This window comes from Astyanax mexicanus, chromosome 12 (assembly GCF_023375975.1).
Source record: "Astyanax mexicanus isolate ESR-SI-001 chromosome 12, AstMex3_surface, whole genome shotgun sequence".
In the NCBI taxonomy this organism is placed as follows: domain Eukaryota; kingdom Metazoa; phylum Chordata; class Actinopteri; order Characiformes; family Acestrorhamphidae; genus Astyanax; species Astyanax mexicanus.
Genome location: NC_064419.1, coordinates 34,265,353 through 34,292,990, shown reverse-complemented (window position 1 = coordinate 34,292,990; position 27,638 = coordinate 34,265,353). Strand labels below are relative to the sequence as shown.

At 41.1% G+C, this 27,638-nt stretch overlaps 1 protein-coding gene across 1 annotated transcript in view; it reads right to left on the bottom strand.

Annotated features, from left to right (window-relative positions):
- hmcn2 (hemicentin 2) overlaps positions 1-25,233 on the bottom strand; it is a 52,429-nt gene extending 27,196 nt beyond the window's left edge. Inside the window, exons 1-31 of the mRNA XM_049485879.1 lie at positions 24,243-25,233; positions 22,025-22,095; positions 21,723-21,881; positions 21,504-21,626; positions 17,333-17,504; positions 17,099-17,205; positions 16,862-16,982; positions 16,521-16,784; positions 15,560-15,704; positions 14,631-14,752; positions 13,238-13,379; positions 13,019-13,146; positions 12,274-12,387; positions 12,022-12,168; positions 11,006-11,194; positions 9,200-9,295; positions 7,833-7,960; positions 7,555-7,699; positions 7,337-7,449; positions 5,912-6,065; positions 5,630-5,789; positions 5,211-5,338; positions 4,802-5,047; positions 4,549-4,632; positions 3,949-4,146; positions 3,716-3,843; positions 3,438-3,585; positions 2,352-2,478; positions 1,851-2,008; positions 1,020-1,298; positions 793-935 (exon numbers count right to left, since the gene is read on the bottom strand). Coding sequence (XP_049341836.1) covers positions 793-935; positions 1,020-1,298; positions 1,851-2,008; positions 2,352-2,478; positions 3,438-3,585; positions 3,716-3,843; positions 3,949-4,146; positions 4,549-4,632; positions 4,802-5,047; positions 5,211-5,338; positions 5,630-5,789; positions 5,912-6,065; positions 7,337-7,449; positions 7,555-7,699; positions 7,833-7,960; positions 9,200-9,295; positions 11,006-11,194; positions 12,022-12,168; positions 12,274-12,387; positions 13,019-13,146; positions 13,238-13,379; positions 14,631-14,752; positions 15,560-15,704; positions 16,521-16,784; positions 16,862-16,982; positions 17,099-17,205; positions 17,333-17,504; positions 21,504-21,626; positions 21,723-21,881; positions 22,025-22,095; positions 24,243-24,582 — 4,779 coding nt within the window. The 5' untranslated portion in view covers positions 24,583-25,233. The remainder of the gene's footprint in view (positions 1-792; positions 936-1,019; positions 1,299-1,850; positions 2,009-2,351; positions 2,479-3,437; positions 3,586-3,715; positions 3,844-3,948; positions 4,147-4,548; positions 4,633-4,801; positions 5,048-5,210; positions 5,339-5,629; positions 5,790-5,911; positions 6,066-7,336; positions 7,450-7,554; positions 7,700-7,832; positions 7,961-9,199; positions 9,296-11,005; positions 11,195-12,021; positions 12,169-12,273; positions 12,388-13,018; positions 13,147-13,237; positions 13,380-14,630; positions 14,753-15,559; positions 15,705-16,520; positions 16,785-16,861; positions 16,983-17,098; positions 17,206-17,332; positions 17,505-21,503; positions 21,627-21,722; positions 21,882-22,024; positions 22,096-24,242) is intronic.
- Positions 25,234-27,638: the final 2,405 nt, after the last annotated feature.

The window sequence follows — 27,638 nt, the reverse complement described above, 5'->3', positions numbered from 1 at the left end:
TGCAGCCAACATTAAGGGCGATTTCAAGGACACAACTGATGTTTCCTTTGCCACCCCAGTTACCCTCATTTCACTGCTCACATACAATGAAACACAAGATTGACAAAAATGGCAGTAAATAAAATTGCTTTACCCTGAAGCCTCATTAAACTCAATGATTTAGATACAAATAGGCCCCTACAGAAAACTCAGAGTCCTACAGAGAACCCTGGCCTACCTTGACTGTTGCTTGGGCATTGGAAATTCTTTTTCAAACTTTTCCAAATAAATTTAACAGTATCTTCCCTGCACAATACTATGTAAAATCTAATACAATCTAAAAGAGCTGTTTTTATGCTATAACCCTTTGAGTTGAGCAAAGGTCTTGTTAAGCTAATTTTTGTATTTTTTATAGTGAATACATATGTATACACACATCCACTTTGTTTAATGTTTTTGTTTTAGTGTATAGTTTGTAAATGAATGATAAAATAATGTAAATGTACAGTTAATCTACATGCAGAGAATGAAAATGTATTTTCTTTTAAGGTAATTAACAAGACTGTTAATTTACACTTGGTCTGTTTAATACAGTAGTTCTTAGTTTTTTTGACAGACCAAAAATGCTATAAAAAAGATTGCTTTTGTAAAAAAAAATTAAAAAATTGGCAGCTGGGACACCAGACAGCAAGGTAGCAGAAAGAAATTATTATTTATAATTTTGTAATTTACAGAATATTTCCTTTTTGCACACAATGTCTTATGCCCCTGCTGCCAGCGCAGGTACATCTGCAGTATACAGGAAATGTGTACCTGTCCATCTTTAAACCACTGGATGGTGGGTTCTGGGAATCCTTTGGCCAGGCAGGACAACGTTAACGTCTCATTAATTCGCACCTTCTGCCCTCTGTTACCAAAACTCACAGCTGTTGATGCTCCTTCTATCTGTGGAGGAACTGTGAAGATAACACCACTGTTATATACCAATTCTGAGCATCTGGAACCAGATCATTTAAAATACATCTGTCAGACTGTCTTACCCAGAATGCCGAGCGTATAATGTATGATTGCAGTTCCTGCAGGACTGGAGGCTCTGCAGGTGTAAGTTCCTGCATCCTCACTGCTCACTGCCCCGATTCGCAACATGTGTCCAGCCTGTGTGTACGTGAACTGGGAACTGGAAACTATGGGCCTGCCGTCTTTCAGCCAGGTGATGCTGGGCTCAGGATTACCCTCAGCTTCACACAGCAGAACAGTGGGAGTGCCCAAAACTGCAGTCACCTCAGAGCTCTCACTGGACCTGCGGATGGTGGGCGGCACTAGTGAAGAATAAAGCAAGAATAAAGACTCAGCACCTCAGGGCCAGGACTTCAAACATTATAGTTACTGTATTTTTCGCACTATAAGGTACATCTTCAATTTTTTTTCGGGGATTTTCCCAAAAATGATCAGTGTGCTCAGTAGCTCAGTGTAGCCCTGTCTGGTGGTTAACTGCTAATGCTCCAGGTTTGGTGAAAATCTGAAAATCTAAATTTACTGTCAATAATGTATGCGCTTTACTCAACCAAATAAACTGTTTTTAAGAAAGAAATCTGTATAGATTAGCATCCAGCTCTGGTTTGACTTGTCTGACTGTCTGAATGTTTTTTTTAAGAATTACAGTTTTGTTTACTTAACTTAGCTTAGCTTTACAGGTCTCGTCACCCAGAAGCAAGACATGCTGAATTCCTTACTAGTGTTGCATAATGTGACTTCCGGTGAGCCTTATAGTGCAAATAATATGGTACAGTAAAGAAACAGAGTTACAGTAGATCAAAAAATAAAACAGAGTTATGATAATTATAATAATGAAGCAATGTTACAGTAGTTACCCTGAACTGTCAGCCTAAACTGTCGAGAGTGTCTTCCTGCGCTGTTTCTGGCTGAACACTCGAACACACCCTGATCCCTCAGCCTCACCGACTTCAGCTTCAACACCTGACCTTGATCACCAAACTCCACATTTACATCTCCATTACGGGACAAAACTCTGGAAAGAGAGAAAGAGAGGGGGGGGTCATATTTAAATTAGCTACTGTAAATATGCATATCATTGCTGTCCTATAAAAAAAACAATAATCTCAATTTTTGTTGATCTTTAGTTTACTACATAATTTGAACAGACAAACTGTCCCTTAAACTGTGCCAAAATTTCTTGACGAACGGACCAATAGAAACTCTTCAAAATTACCTGAAAAAAACTCTTTTTACATTGACTTTCATCGAAAGTTTACAAGGTTTTTTCTCTCTCCTGTAAAGTTGTTGTTTTGGAGATAAGTGTTTTTCATTGGACAGCGACGATATATGTATGTCTGTGTGTGATTACAACTCACTCTCCATCAAGACTCCAATCCACTGTTGGTGTTGGATGACCAGTGACCCGACACTCCATCTCCACCTGCTGACCTAATAAAACACTCAGCTCCTGCAGTCTAGACACACCGGAAATCACTGGAGGAGCTACAAATACACACACACACACACACACACACACACACACACACACACACACACACACAAACAGAAAAGCAGACCACACATATATAAGTATAATACAAGAAACAAATAAGAATGTTAAAACAAACAAATCAGTTCTGAGCGCAAGAATGAACAACAAACTACATTAGATTACTACATAGATTTTCTGTTCTATTTTCATACATAAGACACACTGGATTATACAGAGCATTATGCAACACAAGTCAGGAAAAGGGGTGTCGGCCACTGGGTGGCGAGACCTGTAAAGCTAAGCTAAGTAAACAAAACTGTATTAAAAAAAGCCAAACAAACGCTGGGCGATATTAGCTAGTGGTTCGTCCCACGTAGGTTTTAACACGGTAAATGTGCAGGCTACAGTTCGATATACTCACCTCTGACAGCGAAAGAGCTAGCTCTTAGTATGGTTGGCGGCTAATGCTAATACTGCTAGAGAACTAAACTGAAACTCCTGTATAAAGCTGTACTTCACAGTGGCTTTACTGCTCCCTACAACCTGACTGATAGAATTCATATATAAGGCGCACCAGATTATAAGGTGCACAGATGATTTTTGTGAAAATTAAAGTGTATCTTATAGTGCAAAAAATATGGTACATCTTGGTTTGTTACGGTATAATTTGGTTTGGATATCTACAAATCCAGACCAAAGTTGTACTTAAACTAACAAACAAAAAAACAACAAAAAAAATCATCCTGGATGAAGTTATGTCTCAGATATGTAAATGATTACTGGTGTGGTCCGATTAGACACTGCATCTTTGGACTGAGAAAAGCAGGGTGGTTATTTTTAATTAACTGCCTGCCATTTTTTGTCAGCAAGTGTATTCTTAAATTGTAAATTTGTGTGTTATATACTGGTATATATAGAGAGATGTGGAAAGGGCTTCAGCTAAATGTAGAAAATGTCTTTTCTTCTATACCTTCCACTACTATGGAGTACAGCTTGCTGGCCTGTCCGGCAGTGCTGCGGGCAGTACAGGAGAAGAGGCCGGCGTGTTGATTCTGAACCTGAGAAATCTTCAGCAGTCGATTGCCATTGTGCAGAAACACTCCAGGGAACTCCTGCACCTGCAATACACACACAGGATTAAAATGGCAATTCAGTCAGTATCAGTACTGATGGTACACACAGTACTGTTTATATATATATAAAAAATAGATTAGAGGGAGAGAGGCCACCCAATCATGTTAAACGTACAGGTTTGCCATCTTTAGTCCATGTGATGGAGGGGATAGGGATGCCATGTGCATCACAGCTGAGAGTCATTGGGTGTTTGAGGGTCACTGTGAGGTTAGTGACCTTATCCCCCCAGATTTCAGGAGGAACTGGATAAGTGGAGGATAAAATCAGCATAAGTTTAATACACACAGTCCATTCATCTTCAGAACAACACACACCAGTTTTTAACCATTCAGGCGTGCAGATCTTACCGTTTACTTTAACTCGAGTTTTCCTCTCTGCAGAACCCGCCTCATTTACAGCTAAACACTTGTAGTCTCCACTTTGGCTGGCAGCCACTGAGCCAATCAGCAGGGAGCCATTCTGTATCTGAGATATGCCATGCTCTGATTGGTCCATCAAGAGCTCCAGGCCATTCTTAAACCAGCGCATGCTGGGAGGAGGAGAGCCTATTGGAGCAGATCATTTACAAACAAAAACAAACAACCTAAATTTCCACTGAGTCAACTCAAACAGAGCTGATTGCCGCGCCATTTTTTCAGCAAGGTCAAACGGCCAATGTAATAAATGGTCAGTTAAACAAACAGTCAGTGGATAAAACCATTTATTTATATTTAGAGCTTAGGGATAACAGAGTGAGTAACTGAGGTTGGAAATAAATGAACATTTTCCATGCAGTCTTTAATGCATTTTATTTTCATTGTGGTTATTTATTAGCTTACTGTATTTATTACTATCATCTTTGTACTGTTCAATTATCTGTGTAATAAATTGAAGAATGTGTAATAATAATTAAATCAGTAAAGGGAGAGGAAGAAAATCGTAGTTTTGCATGTTATTCAAAATCTCACCTTCTGCAGGACAGGGGATGACCACTCTGCTATTAGCCACTGTTTCAATCACCAAATCGCCACCGGCTTTAAAGAATGGTGCCTCTGAATCCAAAAACACACACACACACACATTGTTATTTAGAAATACTGTCCAATAGAACAGAACATAAAACAATAAAAAAAACTAAAACAAATTAAAATAAATAAATAGGTTTTGTTCACCTAAATAAATTTCAGATTCACACAGGTATGTGTGTTGTGTGTGTGTTACCTAAGATGTGTAGCTGTGTGTGTATCTTGTCCTCTCCCGCACTGTTCTTGGCAACACAGCTGTATGTGCCGCCGTCAGAGTGTTGGACAGTTGGGATGACGAATGTTCTCTCGCTGCCGATTGGTCGACCATTATGAAACCAGCTCAGCTGAGGTAGGGGTTCACCCTGGGCTGAACACTGCAGCACCACTGCCTGGCCAATCACAGCCTTCAGAGAAGCCGGCACAGCCTGGATCTTCGGCTTTGCTAAAATAGAGAAAATATGTTCTGTTTTGCTGAATTTTCTGATACATTTTAATCCAAATATCAGATATATGTTTACATTAGATTTAGATGTTATCTGTTTATTGGTATTTTATTTTTCAAAATCTTTGAATTGATAGAACACAGAGTTGGAAAAGGTGTTTACCATGAACATGTAAATTGTAGGTCAGTGAGATGTTTCCTGCTGGATTAGAAGCTGTGCAGGTGTAGAGTTTACTGTCCATCAGCTGGACCTCTGTAATCTTCAGAGAGCCAGTGGGAAGGACAGCAAACCTGCAGACAGAGAGGTCAAAGGTCAGAAAAAAGATAAGTCAACTAGGAGTAATAGTAAAAGTAGTAAAAGTAAATATTACTTTAACTAGTTAACTAGTTTTATTAATTTTCACTAACTTACATACCTTATTAAAGTCATAAATAATATTAAAATCAGAGTAAGTATTGCTAACATAGGGTTAATTAGTATCCGTAGTGTTAATATAGGTTTAATTAGTGTCAGTATTGTTAATACAGGATTAATTAGGATAAATATTGTGGAGACATACGGGTAATGAATCAGGGTCTTACCATACTGTAACTGGAGGGATGGGCTGTCCGTTTCTGCTCCACGACACCACAGGGGTGGGGCTACCTTCAACCTCACATGGCAGGATGACCTCTGACCCCACCTCTGCCACCATCTTAACCATCCGTCTGTGCTCAACAACACCACGGATTCTGGGCTTGGCTGGTAAACACAAGATCACAGAGACAAGAAGTCTTATAAGAAGCCAAAAATCTCTCACTATTTCTTTAAATGCTCAAATGACTGAAAGTGTGTTTGCATTAACTGTGCATTTTAATGCTTACTGTTAATGTTGAGGAGAATTTCTCTACTAGCAAAACCCACTGCACTCCTAGCTGTGCATATATAGCGTCCTTTATGCTCTGCGATTGGGTTGGAAATGTAGAGGCTGCCATCAGCTTGAAGCAACGTGGAGGCTACTGGGAGCTGCTCATCACCCTGAGGACAGACAGACATTATTAAAAGAATGTGCCTTTTGTTTTAACAGCATAGTTATTTACATTTCATTCAAACAGTGGAAAGCAATCCAATATATATTATAGATTTACTCTAAATGAACACATTATTACAGGGAAATGTTAATGTTTACTTTAAAGCACTTTTTGTTCATTTTAAATAGTTTTCTTTTAGGTGTGGAGAGCTGAGTTTCTTGCTATATGCTGCCTGGATAAAGGAGAATAAGGTGTGAAATGAACTCGGGGTGTAGTAAATCTGTACATCCTGTCGCTGTAAAATATATTGGTTATTAAAAAAACATATTTTTCACACTATAAGGCGCACTTAAAATCCTTATATTTTAGCCAAAAATGGACAGTGCACCTTACAATCTGGTGCGCCTTCTGTATGAATTCAACCAGTCAGGTTGTAGGTAGCAGTAAAACCACTCGCTAAAGTCCAGTATTATAAAGGAGTTTCAGTGAAGTTTCTGCAGCACCAAGGCTGGAGCAGTATTAGCATTAGCCACTAACCACAGCACTAGCTCTTTCGACATTCAGAAGTGAGTATGTTGGACTGTAGCCTGCGAGTTTACCGAGTAAAAAACAATCTAAGTGGGACGAACCGCTAGCTGATATGGCCCTAGCTCACCAGAACACTAAATTCTGCTTTCTTAGTGTAGCGCTGTTGGGTGGTGTTTACTAGCGCTAAGCGCTGCTTTTTTCTGTTCTATTTTCATACATAGACGCGGTTAGCAGCAGCACTAGCTGCAGCTAATCCAATGTGACTTATGTATGAAAACAGTACAGAAAATAGAAGTTCATTGATAGTGCACCTTATAACCTGGTGTACCTTATACTCTGTAAAAAACAGATATTAAAAGAAAATCTAAATGCGTCTTTTGACACAAAACTATTCAAAATGTTTGGAAATATAGGTCAACCTTGTTTCCATCAAATTTTCAAAACATTTTTTTTTTGCTAAAATTTACCGCCATGTTGTGTAGAATGCATGACACAAAATAAAAAGTGAATATAAAAGTGATTACGCTGGAAAGATATGATCTCTGTGTAGTCTGAAGGCTTATAAAATTGCAAAAGTATTTTTTTTATGTTTAGAGGCAAAAAGGCATAGTACTCTGATAATGACCCAGAGACAATAAACAACCACAAAAAACTCTCAGACTCAGAGTTACAAATGCTGGTTTCCTGGAATCTTCTATGGGTTGAAGCTTCTCTGCCATTAGAAGATGAAAGAGACTGCCTGTGGCCTACCTTAGACCAGCTGATGGTGGGTTTAGGGATTCCAGAAGCTTCACATGGCAGAGCAATGGGGACCCCCTCATTGGCCTCAAACTGCAGAGGGCCGCCACTGATCTCAGGAGGCACTGTGAAGGAGTAAATTTGTCTGTTAAAATGAAATACTGAGGACTAATCATCTGTGTCACTAAGGCAGATATATGAGTATATGATAACTGTGTCTGTATTCTCACCATGAATCTGCAACACTACTGTTAAACTGGCTGTTCCTGCCACATTCACTGCTGTGCAAACATACTTTCCACCATCCTCTAGAGCAGCTCTGTCCATGTGAAGGCTGCCATCACTCCTGAGGAAGGCTCTACCACCGGCGTGAACCTGTGAAGTCAAACAGATTCAATCCAAGGTCAGAAAAAGAACCACAAACAAAACCAGGTCTGTATATCTTACCCATCTAAAGCTCTTCACCTTAACATCATCAGCACTCAGATCTGACAGCGCTGACACTCACCTGTCTTCCGTTATGAGTCCAGATGCGTTCAGGCAGTGGAATCCCATCCAGAAGCGTACAGGGAATGGTGACGGATTCACCCCGGACAACTGACACCACAGAAGACCCCTGAGCCAACACCGGTGGTGCTGAGGGGCATTTCAAAGAAGACAGAGCAAATAAAAAACACTATAGCAGAACGTTCTCCATGGACTTAATTCTATTACAGTTCTTCAATGTTGCATGAAATTTTGAAACACTTTAGAATTTGCATTATTATTTTATTATTTATACATAGATTTGACCTAAAACTTCATCATATTTTCACACGAATGCTAAAAGTGTCAAAAGTATGTGAACATTAACAACTATAACTGAGATTAAATGTTAATGGTAACTATTAAATGCCCATTCCTCCCAAAAAAACAACTTCAGCTCTAGTATGTTGTTGTGTCTTCTTCCATTAACTGCTTGCTTTAGGTCCTTTAACGACATTTCTATTACCATGGATTGGCAGAATGACTTGGGTGCTTAGGGTTGTTGTCTTGCTGCATGACCCACATCATCTTGAACTTCAGTTCATGGACAGGGATCCTGACATTTTTTCTTCATAATTTTCTGGTATGTTTCAGAATCACTGTTACTCCTAAAAATGGCATGCCATTCTGACCCAGATGCAGCAAAACAGACTCAAACTATGATATTACCACCATGTTTTATATATATTTTGGTCTCATCTGTTGGTTTGTCCATGTGAGCTTTAGCAAACTGCAAATGGACAGCGGAGAGGAGCAGCTATTTCTCCTTGCAGCATGAACCACTGTTGTTCAGTGTTCTCCTGATGATGAACTCATGAACATTAACATTAGCCAATGCGAGAAAGGCCTTTACTTGCTCAGAAGTTCCCTTAAATTTCTGTGACCTTGCTCTTGGTGAGATCTTTTTGATAAAAAACTCTTTCCAGCATCAACAACTCATTTTCTGAGGTCCTCAGAAAACTTTTTTCTTTGATTCATAATACATGTTCTTAGACATGTGTTGTGAAGATCAGACTTAAGAGATAGATTCCTGTACTTTAAATAAAACAGTACTCACACCTGATTGTTGTCCCATTGATTGAACAACACCTGACATTATTTTCACCTTTAAATTATCTGCTAATTCTTAAAGGTATGTAAGACATTCACATACTTTTGTCACATTTACAGTTATGTACTATTCAATCATTTTCCTCAATAATTTTTGTTGATTCTTACTATAGGTTTAGAACTTGTGTGAAATTCTAATTAAATTTTAGGTCAAATTCATACACATATATAGAATAATCTGAAGGGTTCACAAAGTTTAAAGCACTACTATACGATAAAAGCACACACATATTCACTCACCTAATCCTGTGACAGTTACCCTGGCCTGGGCCTTGATGGAACCAAACTGATTTTTGGCCTCACACAAATAAATACCTTCATCATCCACCCAAACACCTGCAGCAGGGGAGAACCAGGACAGAGTTTTGAACCAACTGAGCACATCCAACAAACACACAGCAGATGGTTTTACAGCAGAATAACAATGTTTTAAAAAACACTATAAAACAAATTAGTTATGTATTTGCAGTAATATGAATGAATGTGTGTGTATGTGTGTGTGTGTGTGTGAGAGAGAGAGAGAGAGAGAGACAGAGAGAGAGAAGAGACAGAGAGAAGGGTGTAATTCCATCCAGGTTTGGCTTGTATCTAACACATCTTAAAATATGTTTAGACTAAAAATGTCACATTTAACACACACCCACACACTCACACACCCACATATATATATATATGTAAGTTCTAATCTTAGCTCAGCAGCTGTCTGAGCTCAATGAAGCTCAACTGGCTGTACAGTAAAATAGTCCAGTCTAAACATTTGAAGCTGATTTATAGAGCAGGTTTAAATCAGGTTTAACGTTAGGAATTATGGAGATTATGATTTGTAATGGATTGTCTTGGTTTGTAAATGCCTATTCTGGCTTGTAAGGGTTCGAAACAGTTTAGAATGGACTGTAATTGATAAGTACGTTTTGTTAAGGTTTGTTACAAATTGTTAAGGTTTGTTAGGAACTGCATATAAGCTACTGTCAGTCATTGCATTAACATTTGTGGTGTCAGCCAATTAAAGAAAATAATCACAACAATATTTAGGGACTGTTATCTTTAGAGACAGAGAGAGGAAGAGAGAAGCAGAATAATAAAATGCAGGGAGGGTGGGAGTTAGTTATGAGATTGAATCCATATTAATACATCAGCAGGCTAAAAAGAGTGAATAAGGGGCAAAACTACAATTGTTCATTGTTTAAATGAAAAAATAAAGCATTAAAGATACTGCACTAATATCTTAATGTTGACAGCACTAATTAATATCTAACCTGTTCAGGTAAACTTTACATACAATTTCTTTGATTAAGTCTCATTTTGCACATTTATTTCCAGAGTGATGAGCAGCTGTCTACTGCAGGACATCCTGACTGGTTGTCCTTATTTTCAGTGTTTGATGAAAAGTGAAAAAGGAAGGTAAAGCAATTGAAGCATCGAAGCTCAGTGCTGGATAAGATCATTCATTACATTATATTTCATTACATTGCATTTCGTTGACGCTTTTATTCTAAGTGACTTTCAGGTTCAACCAGAAACATTGATAAAGCTTGGAGTCAGTGCAGACTGTGGACTGCAGCTGTTTGGATTTTGTTAGGAGGGAGGCAGTAAGAAGACACTGGTCTAGTTATTGTATGAGTGTATACTGGTCCCTCTGGGCAGGTCCTTCTGCCAAACTGAACCACCCTCCTGGCTGTGTTGGTGCTTGTAAGATCACTGTTGGCTTGGTGTTCCTGTGACTGCAGCTGCTCTTGCTCTAATTTGATCATTTGATTTAGAGATATTTCATTTTAATTTAGGATTATCACTCGATGTGTTTTTGCTGTAGATTTTTTTTTCTTCGTTGATTGTCCTGGTGGTTGTCGTGCAGGGTTTTTGGCATATATATACACACAGGCTTAAGTAAGTGAAAACTTAAAAAATATAATTACTAATAAATTACAAAGCATGCCTTTGTATAACTACCATATGATTTACTGTGCCTCTGAAATTAAGATTATACGTACTGAGACTGCTGAACTATGTATGTGGTGCTAAATCTGATTTACAGAGGAAGGAACTCACTGTTGATGTGAAGGGGTACAGAGGGCAAAGAGGTCGCAGGGTCAGACAACTGGTTGGAAATCCGACGTCCATCCTTTCGGCGCCAGGTCAAAGCCGGAGGGGGGGATCCACGAGCCGAACACGGCAGGGTCACATTATCACCAACATTAACACTTACATCCACAGGAGTCTCAGAGAAAACAGGAGCAGCTGTAGCAGAGATATACAAATAATATATAAATTACATAAAATATATAAATACAAAGAGTGTTTATTTAGGTTAATTCTGTGGACTATTCCAGCCCCACAAGGCTCAGTGCTAGGCCCTTTTGTGTTTTTCCTCTTGTCTTATCTTTCTTCTAATTAGCTTATGGCTTATTCATATCACGGCTAGTCTGTTGACACTCAACTTTAATCTCCTCTTCTTTCCATAATTTAGACACTTAGTTTGCTCCTTGCTTCCTTGCTTAAGTACAGGTTACATTATGCAGTTGTATCCCCGATGTGCTAGTCAGCTCTAGTCTGCAGATTTTATGGCAGTCAGACAGTTAGACAGAAATTTAAGGGTCTCTGAGTGGTGCACCCTAATTTTAGGCTTCATAATTACATTTCAGACCAATTAGAGCATATTAATCATGATTTTTAAACCCTACTCTTGAGCAGTCAACAGTCAAAACAGAGCATGAAAAGTTGTTTCACCTAGAGCTGGCTAATATGACAATATTTTATCATATTGTGATACATTATGCTTTTTCAATGAAATCAAGGATATAATCAAGTTATTAAAGAACACTGACCCAACTCTACATTTCATTACAAACTGAATAAAAATAATCACTGCACTATACATACAAAATACCAGTTGTAAAGAATCTGCCCCTACTGATTCATTTTGTCAATGTGTCTAAAATAATGCAATAAATATTTTTACTGTTAAAATGTATTTAAAATTGTGATATAACATTTTTACTATTTTGCCAAGTTCAGATGTGCAATTGTTTAAATATAATTGTATTTCAAATACTAAATATTCTCACCTCCCACTTGCAGAGTAACTCTGGCTGAAGATGAACCAGCCTGGTTGGATGCCTCACAGACATACTCTCCAGCGTCCGACTCCTGCACCTTCCGGATGTGCAGAACCCCATGGATACTGTCCAACTGTACTGTTCCCAACTCTAGCTCTTTAAATACACATACAGAATACCAATGCAAGTAATGAAGAAACCAGAAAAACAAAACAGTGTGCCAGACACTTTAAGTAAGTATGCACTGGACACTCTATTCACCTTTTCTCCATTTGACCACAGGATTTGGGACACCTGTGGCTGTGCACTCCAGAACTGCCTGCCTTCCGACTTCTGCTATTACCACCGTCTGTGCAGCATATATACTGGGTGGCTCTAACAAAAGAAAGCAATTGATTAAACACCATTCAGTTTATCACACTTGCCATTCAGATTAACAATTGACCTACTCCATTTAACAATCTCCCCACTCAAAAGATCAGTCTATGATTCAGATGATCAAACTCCCCATTCAGATTAACAATCTGCCCACTCAGAAGACTAGTCTAACACATATGATAATCTTTTCACTCATATTTCAGTCTTCCTATTTATATGACCAATCTCACCACTCAGATTACCAGTCATCCCATTCAGATTGACAATCTCCTTACTCAAAAATCAGTCTACCAATTAAACTGCAAATCTTCCCATTCAGATTACCAATCTTTCTATTCATTACCAAAATCCCCATATATAATATCAATTTCCTCATTCAGATTAGCAATTTCCCCACTGTCCCCCATTTGATCTCATCTCTCAGATTACCAGTCTTTCGATTCAGATTACCAATCTCCCCAATCTACTCATTCAGATTTTTAATCTCCCTATTTAATTTGTACCAGATTAATGGTTAAAAAACTTATGTATTTTTATCTTTTCACTCGGATGATACATCTTCCCACTCATCTACCAATAGCTATTCAGATCACTAATTTCCTTATACAGATAACAATTCAGAGCCAACCTGCATAGCTGAGAGTAACTGATTGAGAATCTGTGCCCGCCTCATTGGTAGCTGTGCATCTGTAGTCCCCAGCATCCTCTGGCTGAGTGTCTTTGATGGTCAGAGTGCCGGTCTGAGTGACTGTCATTCTAAAACATTCCAAAGACTCCATGTTACCAAAAAGATCAAAGTAGCCATGCATATTTGTGTTTGTGTGCTGACTGACAGTGAGTTCCTTACCGATGATTTTCGATAAGCTGTATGCCATTATGGCTCCAGTGGACTTTAGGGGTAGGAGATCCAGAGGCAGAGCAGGAGAGGTGGACCTCATCCCCCCGAGAGAAGCTCTGAGTGAGGGGAAACACAGCCACACCTGGGGTCTCTGGAAAGAGAATGAAGAGAGCAGCACATGAGCACAGCAGAACAGCAGGACAGAGGCAAAATAGGGACACAGGAGGGCACAGGGACAGTAGAACAAAGAGGCAGGAGGACAGAAAAACAGGAAGAAATAGAGGCAGAGCAAGACACAGAGACAAACAGAGGGACAGGGGGACACAGAGACAGGAGGATAGGGTTGCAAAAGGACAGAAAGACAGCTAAACAGAGAGACAGCTTGAGGGAGAAAAGGACAGGGAGACAGGGGCAGGGAAACAACAGTACATAGAGACAAGAAGAACTAAGAGACAAGAAAACAGAGATACAGGAGGACAGAGGAAAATTGAGACATCGGGCAGTGAAACAATAAGCCAGAGAAAAAAAAGAGGAACAGGAGGACAGAGAGATATGTAAGCAAAGTGATAGAAGGACAGGGAGACAAAAGGACAAGGAAACAAGAGGCGCAGGAGGATAGGGAGACATATGAACAGAGGGACAGAAGATCAAGGAGACAAAAAATCAAGTAAACAGAGATACAGGAGGACAGAGAAACATGGAGACATGGGGACAGGAAAACAAGAGGACAGAGAAACAAAAAGAGGGACAGAGGGACAAGGAGACATGTGAACAGAGAGACAGTAGTACAAACACACAGGAGGCCAGATGCATAGTAAATCCAAAAGATGGGGGTACTGATCATTGGGGTGAGGCTGTGGGGCTGATGGTTTGGGTTGAGACTGTAAATCCTGATGATTTGGGGTGAGGCTGTGGGTGCTGTTGGTTTGATCTGAGGCTGTAGGTGCTGAAAAAACATAAACACTACAGGATGGCGATTGGTGTAGTGCACTGGGTAGAAGCATCACCCTCCCCTTGGCCGACTAGAGCTTAATTCCCAGCTGAGCGAGCCCACCAGTCTACACCAATAAGAGTTCTTGGGGAAGAGTCCTTTTAACCTTGGTCAGGTCTGCTTCTCCGTAATATCTGCCCCAGGGTAGTTAGGTTTTTTAGCATGTTTTTAGCCTTAGTGTTAATGTGAGAACACAGGGCAGTGTTTAACTGGACGCTGCAGTGACCTACACTCCATCAGTGGAGCACTTCAGCGGAAACTTCCTGGCCGTGAAGGAGTCTCACATTACAGTTATTTTCTCTTTTACGACTTCCCCCAGACAGATGATAACGACCTCCGGAGCTACTGCAGGACAGGGAGACACTGGAAAGTGTGTGTGCAGTTGTGTGTATGTGTGTGTGAAACATGTACCTGTCACTCTGAGGTTTGTGAGTGCACGTCCCACGCCGGCAGCGCTGCGAGCCACACACTCATACACACCCTCATCCGTCACTGATGCACGGGAAATCTCCCACGAAGCTTTAGCAGAAAACCTACTCACACACGCAAAAACATACAAACACACAGGTAAAGCAGAGGGTGTGAAGGATGTTCCCAGAGCCCTTCTGTTATGGATGTAATCTTTGATTACAAAAACTCAGTTTAAACAGGGCAGAGCTGAAGGAGCCGGACTGTCTCTGACCGTTTACAAAAAAACAGAGAAACAAAGCAGATGAAAAATTATGCTGAGCAGCTGCGGGAAAACACTCCACACAGATGTTCATTTTTCCAGCTGTTCTCCTTAGAGCGCCACAGAAGAGAAAACCACTGAGAATGTGTTTACTGGGGTGGGGAGGGGGAAGAAAGATAGATGGGGAAGAACGAAAGAGAGAGACTTATAGAGTGAGAGAGAAAGATGCCCTCCATGAGTCACTCTGTTAGTGCCGACATCACTGGCAGACGGCTGCATAACGCCGTCATGGCATGATTCAGAATAACAGTAAGTCTTGCCTTGCCTTGCCTTCGTGGAGACAGCCAACAAATCTGTGTGTGGAGGCACTGTGGTCAGTGCCATGATCAATGGTTTGTTCTCACAGGTCACATTTCCAGAAGGCCTGGTGTCATAGCGTGCAACCTTGGGTCTTTATAACAGGACTTTGACAGTCCAATGTTAACAATTTCTTTCAACCAATGGCACAACCATTTCTGAATGTAGAGTACACTCCGGTTACTGTTCCAACAGGATAATGCTTATCCACATACTGTTGCTTTCTCAAGATGGCCAGATGCATTACCAGACTTGAAAACAAAGAGAAAGATTAGCATAAATACAGAAAAAGCAAGAAAGTAAAAACACTCACTCATATTCCTCCTCCTCTCCCATTATTACTCCATCTTTGGTGAAGGTCAGTTTGAAGGGTAGATCACTTTCCACTGAACACTCAATCAGAGCAGACTGCGTAGAAACAACTCTGACCACTGGAGGAACAGTCACCACAGGAGCATCTGCAAATAGGAAATCATAAACAATCAATGCAAACCAACAGCACCCACAGTCTCACCCCAAACCGACAGCACCCCCAGTCTCACCCCAAACCGACAGCACCCCCAGTCTCACCCCAAACCGACAGCACCCCCAGTCTCACCCCAAACCGACAGCACCCCCAGTCTCACCCCAAACCAACAGCACCAACAATATCATCACAAACCAACAGCATCCACAATATCACCCCAAACCAACAGCATCCACAGTCTTAGCCCAAACCATCATCACCCCTAGCCTCACCCCAAACCATCATCACCCAAAGTCTAAACCCAAACCAACAGCACCCACAGTCTCAACCCAAACCAACAGCACCCACAATATCACCCCAAACCATCAACAACCACAGTCTCACCCAAAACCATCAGCACCCATAGTTGCAACCCAAGCCATCATCACTAACAACCTCACTCCAAACTCAACAGCACCCACATTGTCACCCCAAACCATCAGTTCCCACACCATCAGCTGTGGGTGCTACTAGTCTCAACCCAAACCAACAGCACACACCATCTCACCTCAAACCACCAGCACCCATAGTCTCACCCCAAACCAGCAGCACCTTTAGTCTTTTCCCAAACCCAGCAGCACCCACAATCTCACCCCAAACCATCAGCACCCACAGCTGCACCCCAAACCAATAGCACTTACAGTCTGACAACAAACTAAAAGCACCTTCAGTCTCACCCCAAACAAACAGCACCCACAGTCTCACCGCAAACTAACAGCACTTTCAGCCTCACCCCAAACCATCAGCAACTACAGCAGCAGCATCTTACCTGGGTGGATGTTAGTGTATGACACACTGGAGAGTCTCTGGAAATCATAGCCGTCTTTATCTTTGCCCATCACTTTGAGGAAGAATCCTTGAGAAGGTGTCCGAAGACCCGGAACATTCCAGAGTCCAGCTGCTCCTCTGTCTTGAGGTAAAGGCACTGGAGTAAAGCGAAGTGAACGTCCTGTCGTGGACACCAATGCCATACTACTGACCAAACCTGGGGGCTTCAGGCCAGAACACTTCAGCAGCACATGCACTGGAACACCTGCAAAGACCAACATCATCAAACATCAGGGCAGTTACAGAGCAGTGCTTACACATAGCTGCACTGAAGGACAGTACCTTTGATGGGCTGTTCTCTGGTCCTACTGAACTCTGTGACTGGAACAATGGAAAATCCGGCCCTGAAGTCCAGATTACTCACTCCGGTCACTCTGAGAGTGTGGCGCCCACTGCAGGCCACCTACAGGTAAAGGAATGATGTCTTACAAATAAGTAAGGAGTGTACAGTATCTGTCCATGGCTCATGTGTGGAGTGTGGAGTAGAGTATAGCTCAATATTTCAATACAGTACAGCACCTTCAGTGTCCACAATCCAGGATGAGGATTCTTCAGGCTGACCACTCGAGCAGAGTTTGGAATGTTGAGCAGTTCTGTCAGGCCCTGCCTCTCCCCAACACTCCGACCTAAACAATACACAGGTTCTTTAACAGTTCTTCAGGTGCTTCAATGGCTTTTACACAAATAATTTCCAGTAGGAACAGATCAGTTAGTATGACTTTTTCAAAATCTCAAAAAGTTTCAGAGAATTACCAAGTGGATCTCTGAGCTCAATGCGAGGGGCTGGACCACTCAGGGATACAGTGACCTCCTTGAGGCTGGGGTCAAAGGGCAGTTCCCACTGGCTCTCTTGGCCATTCTCATGGTCAGATGACAGCAGGTGGACTTTCATGGCCTGGACAGTTTGCTCTACCCATTTCAAGACCTGGACAAGAAAAAAGGACAGAGGAACAGGTTGTTTCAATACTTCAAACTGTGAATACTCAGTCCAACCATATCCATCATTCAGCATCATTCAGCAACAAAACTGCTGGTTTGTTTTTTTGGAGAGGAACATTATTTTGCTATTTCAAACTGTGCGTGAAAGCTGGACAGGAATAAGTCTGGAATAGCTTAGCATCTTTTTGACTGTATCATTTTAATCAGAGGAGGAAGGAGAAGAGGAAAGGTCTCTTTTCCCGTCTCTCTCCTTGTCTCTTGCCTGTTTTACATACAAACTCTGGAAAATGTTCAGAGAATCTGGTCCGGACATTATCCATGGTTGCCCTTTCACACATGTAGCGTACAGTCAGAGATTTTCCATGTTAGATGTGTTCTCCCTACAGGAAATGTTCGCTGTGGTTTAGGCAATGGGCAGCACTAGTGTAGCATGTGTAGGAGGCATGCATGATGCACTGTCAATTCTCTGGAAAACTTCCTGTTCTGTTCACACAAGAGTTTGCTTAGACTTTGTACTAGGACGAAGGAAAAATAAAATCTGTTACAATGTCTGATCCAACTAATACAAACATTTGTGAGCATGTTATCTGCGTGGCAAACTTTACATTTGGGCACACAGCAGGTAAAAGTGGCCCAAATCCATTTTTCTCACCAGATTAATCTCTTTAATCTCTATATAACTTTTAATGTTTACACGAAATTAGTCTGGACAGTTTACAGTTCAAAACCAACAAGCAAAGCTTAGCATCATGTGAAGTTTTGGTTTCATCGTTACCACCATCACAGGGGCTATCAAGAAGTTCTAGTGGCTAACAGCTGAGCTTATCATCAAAACTTCATTTGAGCTTGCTGTAAAAAGGGCACTTTTTTGGTCACAGTCATGGAATAGAGAAGTAACATATTTAATAAATATTTGATCTTTAATAAATATTTGCAAAACTGCTTCATAGGTCCTGCGATGCTGACGAAGATAAAACCGAAACTTCACATGAAGCTTTACTCTTTTGCACAAGCATGTCAGTTTAGGAGCATGAAACTCTTCAGATGAATGTCAGATATAGATAATTTTAAAAAGATTTAAAAAGTGTGATCAGCCAAAAAGCACATTATATTTGCTGAGAAGATCTGATTTGGGACAATTCTCATTACACTTTAATGAGTATTTGCAGCCTAGTATTCCTGAAGTAGTATTTCCCGGCAATGTTTATTACTTTTTACATATGGTCCTATACTGAGTACAGTGATTTTAATTCAGAATGTACTATAATTCATCTAATTAATCTTGGATAAATGTGGTCTCTGTAATATAATGTACAATTTGGTTGGCATTCTTTGAGCACGGATAATATTCTCGATGTTCTTAACAAAATATATTGTCGATATGATAAGCCAACTTTTTACAATACGATAAAATATTTCAGATTGCCCAGCTCTATCTTAAAGCTGTTTTGCTTTTCTTTGATTGATCAGGCAGACAGTCAGGTCAGTCAGACTGTCAGGCAGACAGTCTTTCTTTAAACACCCAGGCTGGTGAAAACAGACGAAAGGCAAAAACCGCATCTTCAACCCCCACCTCAGGCCAGCAGAGCCTCAGAGAAACGCTTTCTTTTATTCAAAAATTACACTATACCGTTAAAACTGATTATATATTCACACTTTATTCACAGTTTGAAGTTGGTTTGAGAAGGTAAATGGTGTAAGCTCACTCTTAGTGTGTTGTTTATTCGGGGGAAAAGGGGGTGTAGCTGGGCTGTAAAGAGCAAATTGTATCTCAGCCTAGAGCCTGCAGGCCACGAAGTGAGAGAGGGTGAGAAATGAGTCGTCATCCAGCAGAACAAAGACATGCCAACGTCTGGCTAAACTCAGCCAAACCCCTACAGGCCTAAATTACCTTTAACAGCTTCACCCTGGAGTGAGACAGACAGCAACGAGATGGACTGAAGTGTAAATCAAGAGTGATCTTGAATGACAAAAGGAAACCCCAGCTTTTTTTCTAGACGTGAATGAAGTAGAAGGACGGCATTCATGTGGTAAAGAGTTTACTGATTTCACTGTTACTCTAAACAAAAGAGGAATTCTTTAAAAGGCTTACTGACTGACTGCATCCAATAAAACACAGATCCAGAACACTGATCCACTCTGAGTAATGAAGCTAATTTAACACATATTTAAGCACTGCGGAATGAAAGAGATCAGGCCATCCGTTCTTTTACTGTTTCATTACCAGACTCTTTCCCCCGGCTGCTTACAGCGGTCGCTTCCTCTCTGACTTTACAGCTGGAAAAGCTCTAATGAGAACCACATGTGCACTCATCCCCCATGGACCCCCACACAGAAGAACATACAGACCCCCGCTCCAGAGAACACGCTGAATGACCTACATCCCCCCCTAACTGTCTCTGCCTCTGCCTCCAGGAAGCAGAGCAGATCAATCTCCTGATAGATGATAAACAGAGAAGGGAGTGTGTTAAAAGGCCTGAGTGTGTCTCTCGCCGTCTTCAGTGTGAAGGCCAGAGCTGGAGCTTCTCCATGTGTGTGAACTCAGATGGACTCTATAAAAAGATCATGTTGTTTCTATAAAACACGTAAAAGGTCACTAACCTTTATCCCAGGATTAGCTAATAAGATAATAAACCATAGAACATAAAAAATTCAATTTTCTTGAGTTGGGACCAGTTCCGAAGGTACTACCTTGAGAGAATTTACACTCAATTGTACAGTAAAATGCCAAAAGTCATGGGACAGCTTGGGAATGCCAACATCTGTAATAATTGAGACGTAATATCTTGTGAATGAGGTTGAACACTGACTGGCCAGCATGCTCATGGCAAGGCCACCTGAATGGCCCGAGTCTGAGAAAGTCACATTTGTCACGTGTCACATATGTACCAGGAATACATTATCATACCTTCCAAGTAACAAAAAAAACATTCCTGTGCCTCTCCAAACTGAAATGCCACTAACTTCACGAAAACTGTCACCCAGGCTGCTGCAAGTGGCAGTTCTCGCTAGGTTAGCGCTGAAAATAAGTGCTGACAGCATTTCAGTGTCAACACAGGTAGGCCTATCAGATTCTGATCATCTAATTGTAGTTTGTAAGTGGTTCCCAAAAAAAATAACAAAAGCCATAAATGTATTGAAACACCAACATGTAAGCAAGACCTGTTGTGTTCAATATTATTCTGTTTATAGCCGGTCTGGCCATAAACACAATGATCTGGCATCTTAGTCACGCACTGTGGAAACTTAGGTCCTCAATAATATACAAGACAGTCACTGTCCACACTGTACTGTGCATGCAAGATGGCAAGAAAAAGCAGATGAAAGTGACAATCTTTTATGCATCAGGACATCTACCATATGTTAAAACAATACACGTTCCAGAAGTTTTGGAGTTTGAAGAAGGATGCAATGCGAACGGATGGCCTCAGCAGGGTTGTAACTGACATGCTACCAGGGACAGGGGGCAGGATCGTCAGGATTAAAGCAGGATAGTCACAATTCACAATGCTAGAATTAGAGAACTGATGCTCAGACACAGCGGCAGGGTTTGGCAGGTTTGGATGATGGTAACCACAATGCTAACAGCTGGCTTCAACAATGTGAGATCCAACAGCAACAGAAGACAGACTCGGCAAGATCAGAGCAGGTTAACTGCAATATCAATAGCCAGCCTCGGCAATGTAAAAAATGAGATGCTAAAAGACATAGCTGCCCAGCTCTGCAAGATTGGAACAAGGCAACTGCAATGCAAAGAGCTGGCCTAGGCAGGGTTTGAGTTACAACGAAAACAGACATAGCAGCAGGAATCGTCAAGGTTGGAACAGAGGAATGGGAAGAGGGAGGTGTGGCTGATTACGAAAAAAAAAAATTGATCTGCTATGCTAATGCTCTATGACTTGAAGAAAAAACATACTTCTCTTTGACTATGAATAACTCTTGTATGTGTGTATGCGTGTGTATGGGAGGCTGGTGTGTCTCTCACCTCATTGACCTGGTGTTTATCCAGGTGAAATATCTGTCCAGAACTTGTAGCCGCGATTTCCTCGTACACTTTGTAACCTGGCTGGGATCGGTCCCCACAGTCCCCCGTCAACACAAACACAACCTGCAAACATTGTTTAAAAAGTATTAATGACTACTCACACCTTATTATTATATTGGACCTGCCTAGGTGTGTTATACCTGTTTAAATGTGCTATACCTGGGATTGGCGGAGCTGCACCAGTTGCAGGACATCATGTTTTAGTCGATAGTCTTTAGCTCGAGCATCAGTAAAAACATAGATAAAGGATCCAGGCAGTGAGAGCTCCAGAGCTTTCTTTATGGCCGTGACACTCATCTCAGGACAATCTCCTCCACCCTGAAGAAACCACAGACAGCAACTTTGAGACAAAACATCAAGACTTTCTGAATTTAGACCAGAACAAAACATTCTTTAAGTGAAGTTCCGCCATGTAACAAAGAACAGTAATGGCTCAGAAACAGATGTCTGATGTTTCCAACCTGGACAAAGAGCTCCTGCAGGTCCTTCTGGAATTTTCTGGGGTCAGTGGTAATGGACACTGGGCCAATATCTGCAACAGACCTGGTTATATCAGTCAGCATTTACTGAAAACACAACATTTTTAGTTTAGTACATAATTTGAACACACAACCCGTCCCTTAAACTGTCTTAAAACTTTCTTGGTGAATAGACCAATAAAAAAAAATATCTGAAGTCACCTAAAATAAACTCTTTTTACATTGATTTCTATTGAATTTTAAGAAGGTTTTATCTATGTCCTGTAAAGTTAATGTTTAAGATACATGTCTATATTCACATTGAATACACTTCTGTATATTTACAATGGATATATTCCTACATACACAATGGATAACACTTCTATATCCACACAGGATATACTCCTTCATTTACAATGGATAACACTTCTATATTTACACAGGATATACTTCTTTATATACAATAGATAACACCTCTATATTCACACTGAATATACTCCTTCAGTCACAATGGATAACATTTCTATATTCACACTGTACACACTACAATTGTCACACTGTATTTACTCCTAAACTCACACTAAATACACTCCTATATTTCCATTGGATACACTTTTATTTTCACATTGGATATAATCCTATATTCACAATGGATACACTAATATATTCACAATGGATACACTACTATATTCACAATGGATACACTAGTATATTCATTTTAGATACACTACTTACTATATTTACACTGGTATACCACCCCAGTGACAAGTAGTGTTCCACCACAGTAACTTTTTGGTACCTTAATTTTCTGAGTATATAAAAGGTTTTGGTGAGTTAATGAGTTGAGGTGTTAAAACACAAGGGGATGGTTTCCTGGACAGGAGTAAATTCTAGGGATATGATTCCCGGACAGAGGTCCAGGAAACTACAGCATGGGTTCTTTGACAGGGAATAAATACTACTGGGAAGTTTCCTGGACACTGATAAAAAACTATAGGAGGGTTCCCGGACATGGCTTAACCCCTAGGGGCAGTTTCTTGGATAGAGGTAAACTTGAGGATTACACTAAGTAATGGCTTTCTGGATATGGGTTACACTCTAGGTGGGAGGATATCCTGGACATGCATTAAACAGTAGAGGACAGTCTTAAAAAGAGGTTAAACATTTGGTGGTGGTTTTCTGGATAGGATTAAACACTAGAGAAAGATTTAGAAGACAATGGTTAAACATTGTGGTACAGTTCTTGAAAAGGAGTTAAACATTAGGGAACAGTGCTTGAAAAGGTGTTAAACACTAGGTACAATACTTAAAAAGGGGTTAAACACTAGGGGGCAGTACTTGAGAAAGTAGTTATACACTAAGTGACTGCTTGAAAAGGAGTTAAACATTAGGGGACAGTGCTTGAAAAGGAGTTAAACACTAGGGGACAGTGCTTGAAAAGGAGTTAAACACTAGGGGACAGTGCTTGAAAAGTAGTTAAACACTAGAGGACAGTGCTTGAAAAGGAGTTAAACAATGGGGCACAGTGCTTGAAAAGGGTTAAACACTAGGTGGAGGTTTTCTGGATAGGGTTTAAACACTAAGGGGCGGTTTCATAGACAAGGGTTAAACAATAGGGGGTGGTTTCCCGGTCAGGGGTTAAACACTAAAGGGCAAGTTTTTGACAAGGGATTCAAGGCTAGGGGTAGTTTCTCAGACAGAGGACAGTTTGCTAGACATGGGGAGGTTTCCCGGTCAGGGGTTAAATACTACAGGGAAAGTTTTTGGCTAAGGGGTTAAAGACTAGGGGGCGGTTTTCGGGACATGGGGTGGTTTCCTGGAAAGGAGGCGTTTTTCCAGACAGAGGTGAAACACATGGGGGCAGTTTTTAGACAGGTAGGGGTTGGGGGTGGATTTGTAAAGCACTAGGGGTGTGTTCTCGGACAGGGTAAGACACTGGACTGTATTTTCTTATAAACACTGTTTTTTAAACCCTATTCTGGGAATCAGATTAATCACCGTACAGTAAACCCTAACCCAATCAGGAATATGAATGCCTGCGCTGGACAGACCCAGCAGCGTCCCCTTGCTGCTACAGATGGAACTGCAGCTGGAGTTCTGACTGTAAAGAAACTGGGTTTAATTAAACGTTAATGGAGCCATTTTGTTGAACCAGCACAGCTGTCCCAAACTGCACTCAGAGAAAAGATTCCATGTGATTCAGAGGGTACACTATTCTTACCTGGATCGTGGAACGGCACCAAGACAAAGTTCTCGATGGGTCGGGTCCTGCGGCTCAGCGTCTTCTCCAGAATCCGCGAGGCTCCGTCAATCACCTGCTGGAGGTCATCATACATGGAGCCCGTGACATCAAAGACGAACGCGAGGGATGCGGCGGAGTTTGGGTTAGGGTTTAAGTTCAGGTTTAAGTTCGGGTTCGGGTTTGGTAAAATGCTCGGTTCTCCATCCATCCGTGCATGTTGTGTAAATGCTGAGTGACATGTGAGGGTCAGAACAACTGAAAATATCTTTATCCACGAAGCGGCCTTAATCTTCATAATCTTCATCATCACCTTTATCATCCTCACTGTTTCTCATCCACCGCAGCGCGCGCGAGAGAGAGTCAGACAATTAAACAGAAACTCATTGGTAATATCAGTCAAACTCCACAAATCGATCAATCACACCAATTCGACCGATCAGTCCAACCGAACAATCCAACCAATTAGCCAATGCGATCAAATCAATAAAAATTCTCTGTTCGTTTGAGTTTGAGACGCGCGCGCTTCAACAACAGGAGGACATGCACGCGCTGTAGAGCTGAAGTTCCTCAGCACTTGAAGCGCACTGGGAGGAGTGTGTGAGCGAGCGCGTATCTCTGTGTGTGCGTGTGTGTGTGTGTGTGTGAGAGAGAGAGAGAGAGAGAGAGAGAGAGAGAGAGAGAGAGAGAGAGCGAGAGAGAGAATGTTTGTGTGTGTGAGAGAGAGAGAGAGAGAGAAAGAAAGAAAGTGTAAGTGTGTGTGTAAGAGTGAGTGTAAGAGAGTGTGTGTGGGAGAGAGTCAATGAGAAAGTGAGAGAGTAAAGATGAGAGGAAGAGAGTAAATGTGTGTGAGACAAAGAGAGAAATGTTTGTGTATATATGTCTGTGTAAGAGTGAGAGTATGTTTGTGTGTATGAGAGAGAAAGAAATAGTGAGTGTCTGTGTGCATGCGCGCGCGTGTGTGTGTGTGTGTAAGACAGAGTCAGTGAGAGAGAGAGTGTTTGTGTGTAGAGAGTGTGTGTGTGTGTGTAGAGAGAGAGAGAGAGAGAGTAATTTGATTCCTCGGAGCTGCTCAATTTAAAACGGAATCCCTGCATGCTGTGGAGCTACGTTTATTTTGGCCTTGAGAGAGTGAGAGAGTGTGTGTGGAATAGAGAGAGAGAGAGAGAGAGAGAGAGAGAGAGAGAGAGAGAGAGAGAGAGAGAGATTATGTATATATAGTAATAGAATCAGCCTAAAGCGCTTGTGTTTATTTGTTTGTTTAAGAGAAAAAGATTTACAACCCAAATCAGAAAAGATTGCATTAATATACATCCATTCCTGTAAACCAGGGGTGTTCAAAGTTTTTTTTTGTTGGGGGCCAGAAGGAGAAATATATGTGCAGTCACAGGCCACAGACTCTGTTATAAAACAAACAGTGAAATATACCACTTATAATAATACATTTTAGTGATTACTATCATTGACACATTATTTTACTTGAGTTACTACCTTTATTTATCTTTGACAGTGTTGTGTAAACTAAGATTTTTCAAATTGATGTTTTGTTTCTTAATGTCTCTTAATATTATACTCCTTCATTACGGCAACTGATTCCTGACTTTTAAACATACACACTTCCCTCTAAACTGAGTTAAAAAATAGTAATTTTTCCAACATGCCTGAAATTTTCTGCATTTTACTGTCCATGTTTTGTTCTTTGGAGTTGCCATGTTCTCTCTCGCTGCTTTTAGACTCTTTGGCCTGTTTTCTGAGCTACAACTGAGCATTCTCTGCCCTTTTGGGCTGGCCTGTTTTCTGAGCTACAACTGAGCATTCTCTGCCCTTTTAGACTCTTTGGCCCGTTTTCTGCGTTCTGACACCTAGCTTTCAAACTTTGAACCTCACATTATAAAAACCTGCTTAATAGCGGGCCAACTTTCATTTTATATCTAAAATACCTCACAAATGGCCGAGACGGTACTGACTGTAGCCTGCAGGACGTCCAGCGCGTCCAGTCCCGCCCACCTTGTCCGCGTCATGTCTTATTTCCGCCTCTGAACGGAAGTAAACAAAGAACAGGGCTTTTGGCGGTTGTATTTTATTCAGACTTTTTATAGGACGTCCATCTCCGCCTTCCCGCGCGTGACGCGAACAAAGTGGGCGGGACTGGACGCGCTGGACGTTCAACTCCACCTTTCAGCAGGCTGCTGTCAGTACTAGTTGATTCCTAATGAAACACTACAAAGACGTTTTGCACTGAGCTAAATGTTCTTGTAATGTCCTCTGTTGGTTGGGTGGTTGTCTTGTCTTGTCTATTTTTGATTGAAGGTTCTTGCTGTTGGGCCATGTAAGGACCTTGAGATCATGGATCCACTGAAACTCCTCCTGATTCCTTGAATGGTTTAATGACATTATGCACGGTAGAGAGAGAAATATGGAAATTTCTTTCAATCTTTTTTTTGAGGACATTCTTTGATGGATCCTGCTTCCCCAGGTTCTGATTGTGTTAGAGACCTGAGATACAGGAATGGATGAATATTAAAAGGGTATCACATCAGGTCTGCAGCGTAGAGAGACCCTTAATTACTGGGACCAAAGACCCCCTGGGAGGTCAGTAGTGTGAAGACTTTAGGTGGTGTGGACAGAGGTGTGGACAAAGGGCAGGAGCACCCCTACAGTGAGGGAATTAGGGGAATCTGACAGGTCTTGGGAAAGACATTGCAGACATGCTTTAGGTTCACTTTAATTTATCAACAAAGTCTTAAGAAGAAAAGGTGTGATAAATTATGATGAATCACATAATCATGTTACACTAGTTATAACTAATAAATGATGAGTAAATAATGCTACATTTAACTTCCTCACCCTAAACTCCCTGCTAATATCTCTCTTTGTAAGAAACTGGGTGAGCTGCTGAGAAAGCCAGAAAAAACAGGACGAGGAAGTGATGTAAGGGTGGACAAGACAGTGGATAGAGAGACATGCATATAAGGAGAGGGAGAAAGTTCTGAGAATATACTGTAACTGCAGTTGTAATATCAGTCATCAGTTCCTGTAGTCCACTTAGTAAAAGAGAGCTCAGTCCACTAAAGACTGATAAAACCGTTTCCTTATCCTGTCACTGTATAATGTCCTCATCCTATCATCTTCTTCTCATGACTGTCCATAGACTATGATTCAGTTTTCTAGTCTAATCTTAGACTATATTTTCCTGTCATTTGAAAATCTCCATTCACTAGGCTTGGCCCAATCCCATTTCTTAAGTGTAACCCTTCCCCCCAGAGTTACAAGAAACGGGTGAAATCCTTCCTCTAAGAGCTGGGGCAACACTTCAAGAACTAGTTAATTAAGGTAATCATATGTCGCCAGAAAGGGGACAGATGGTGCGGCAATTAA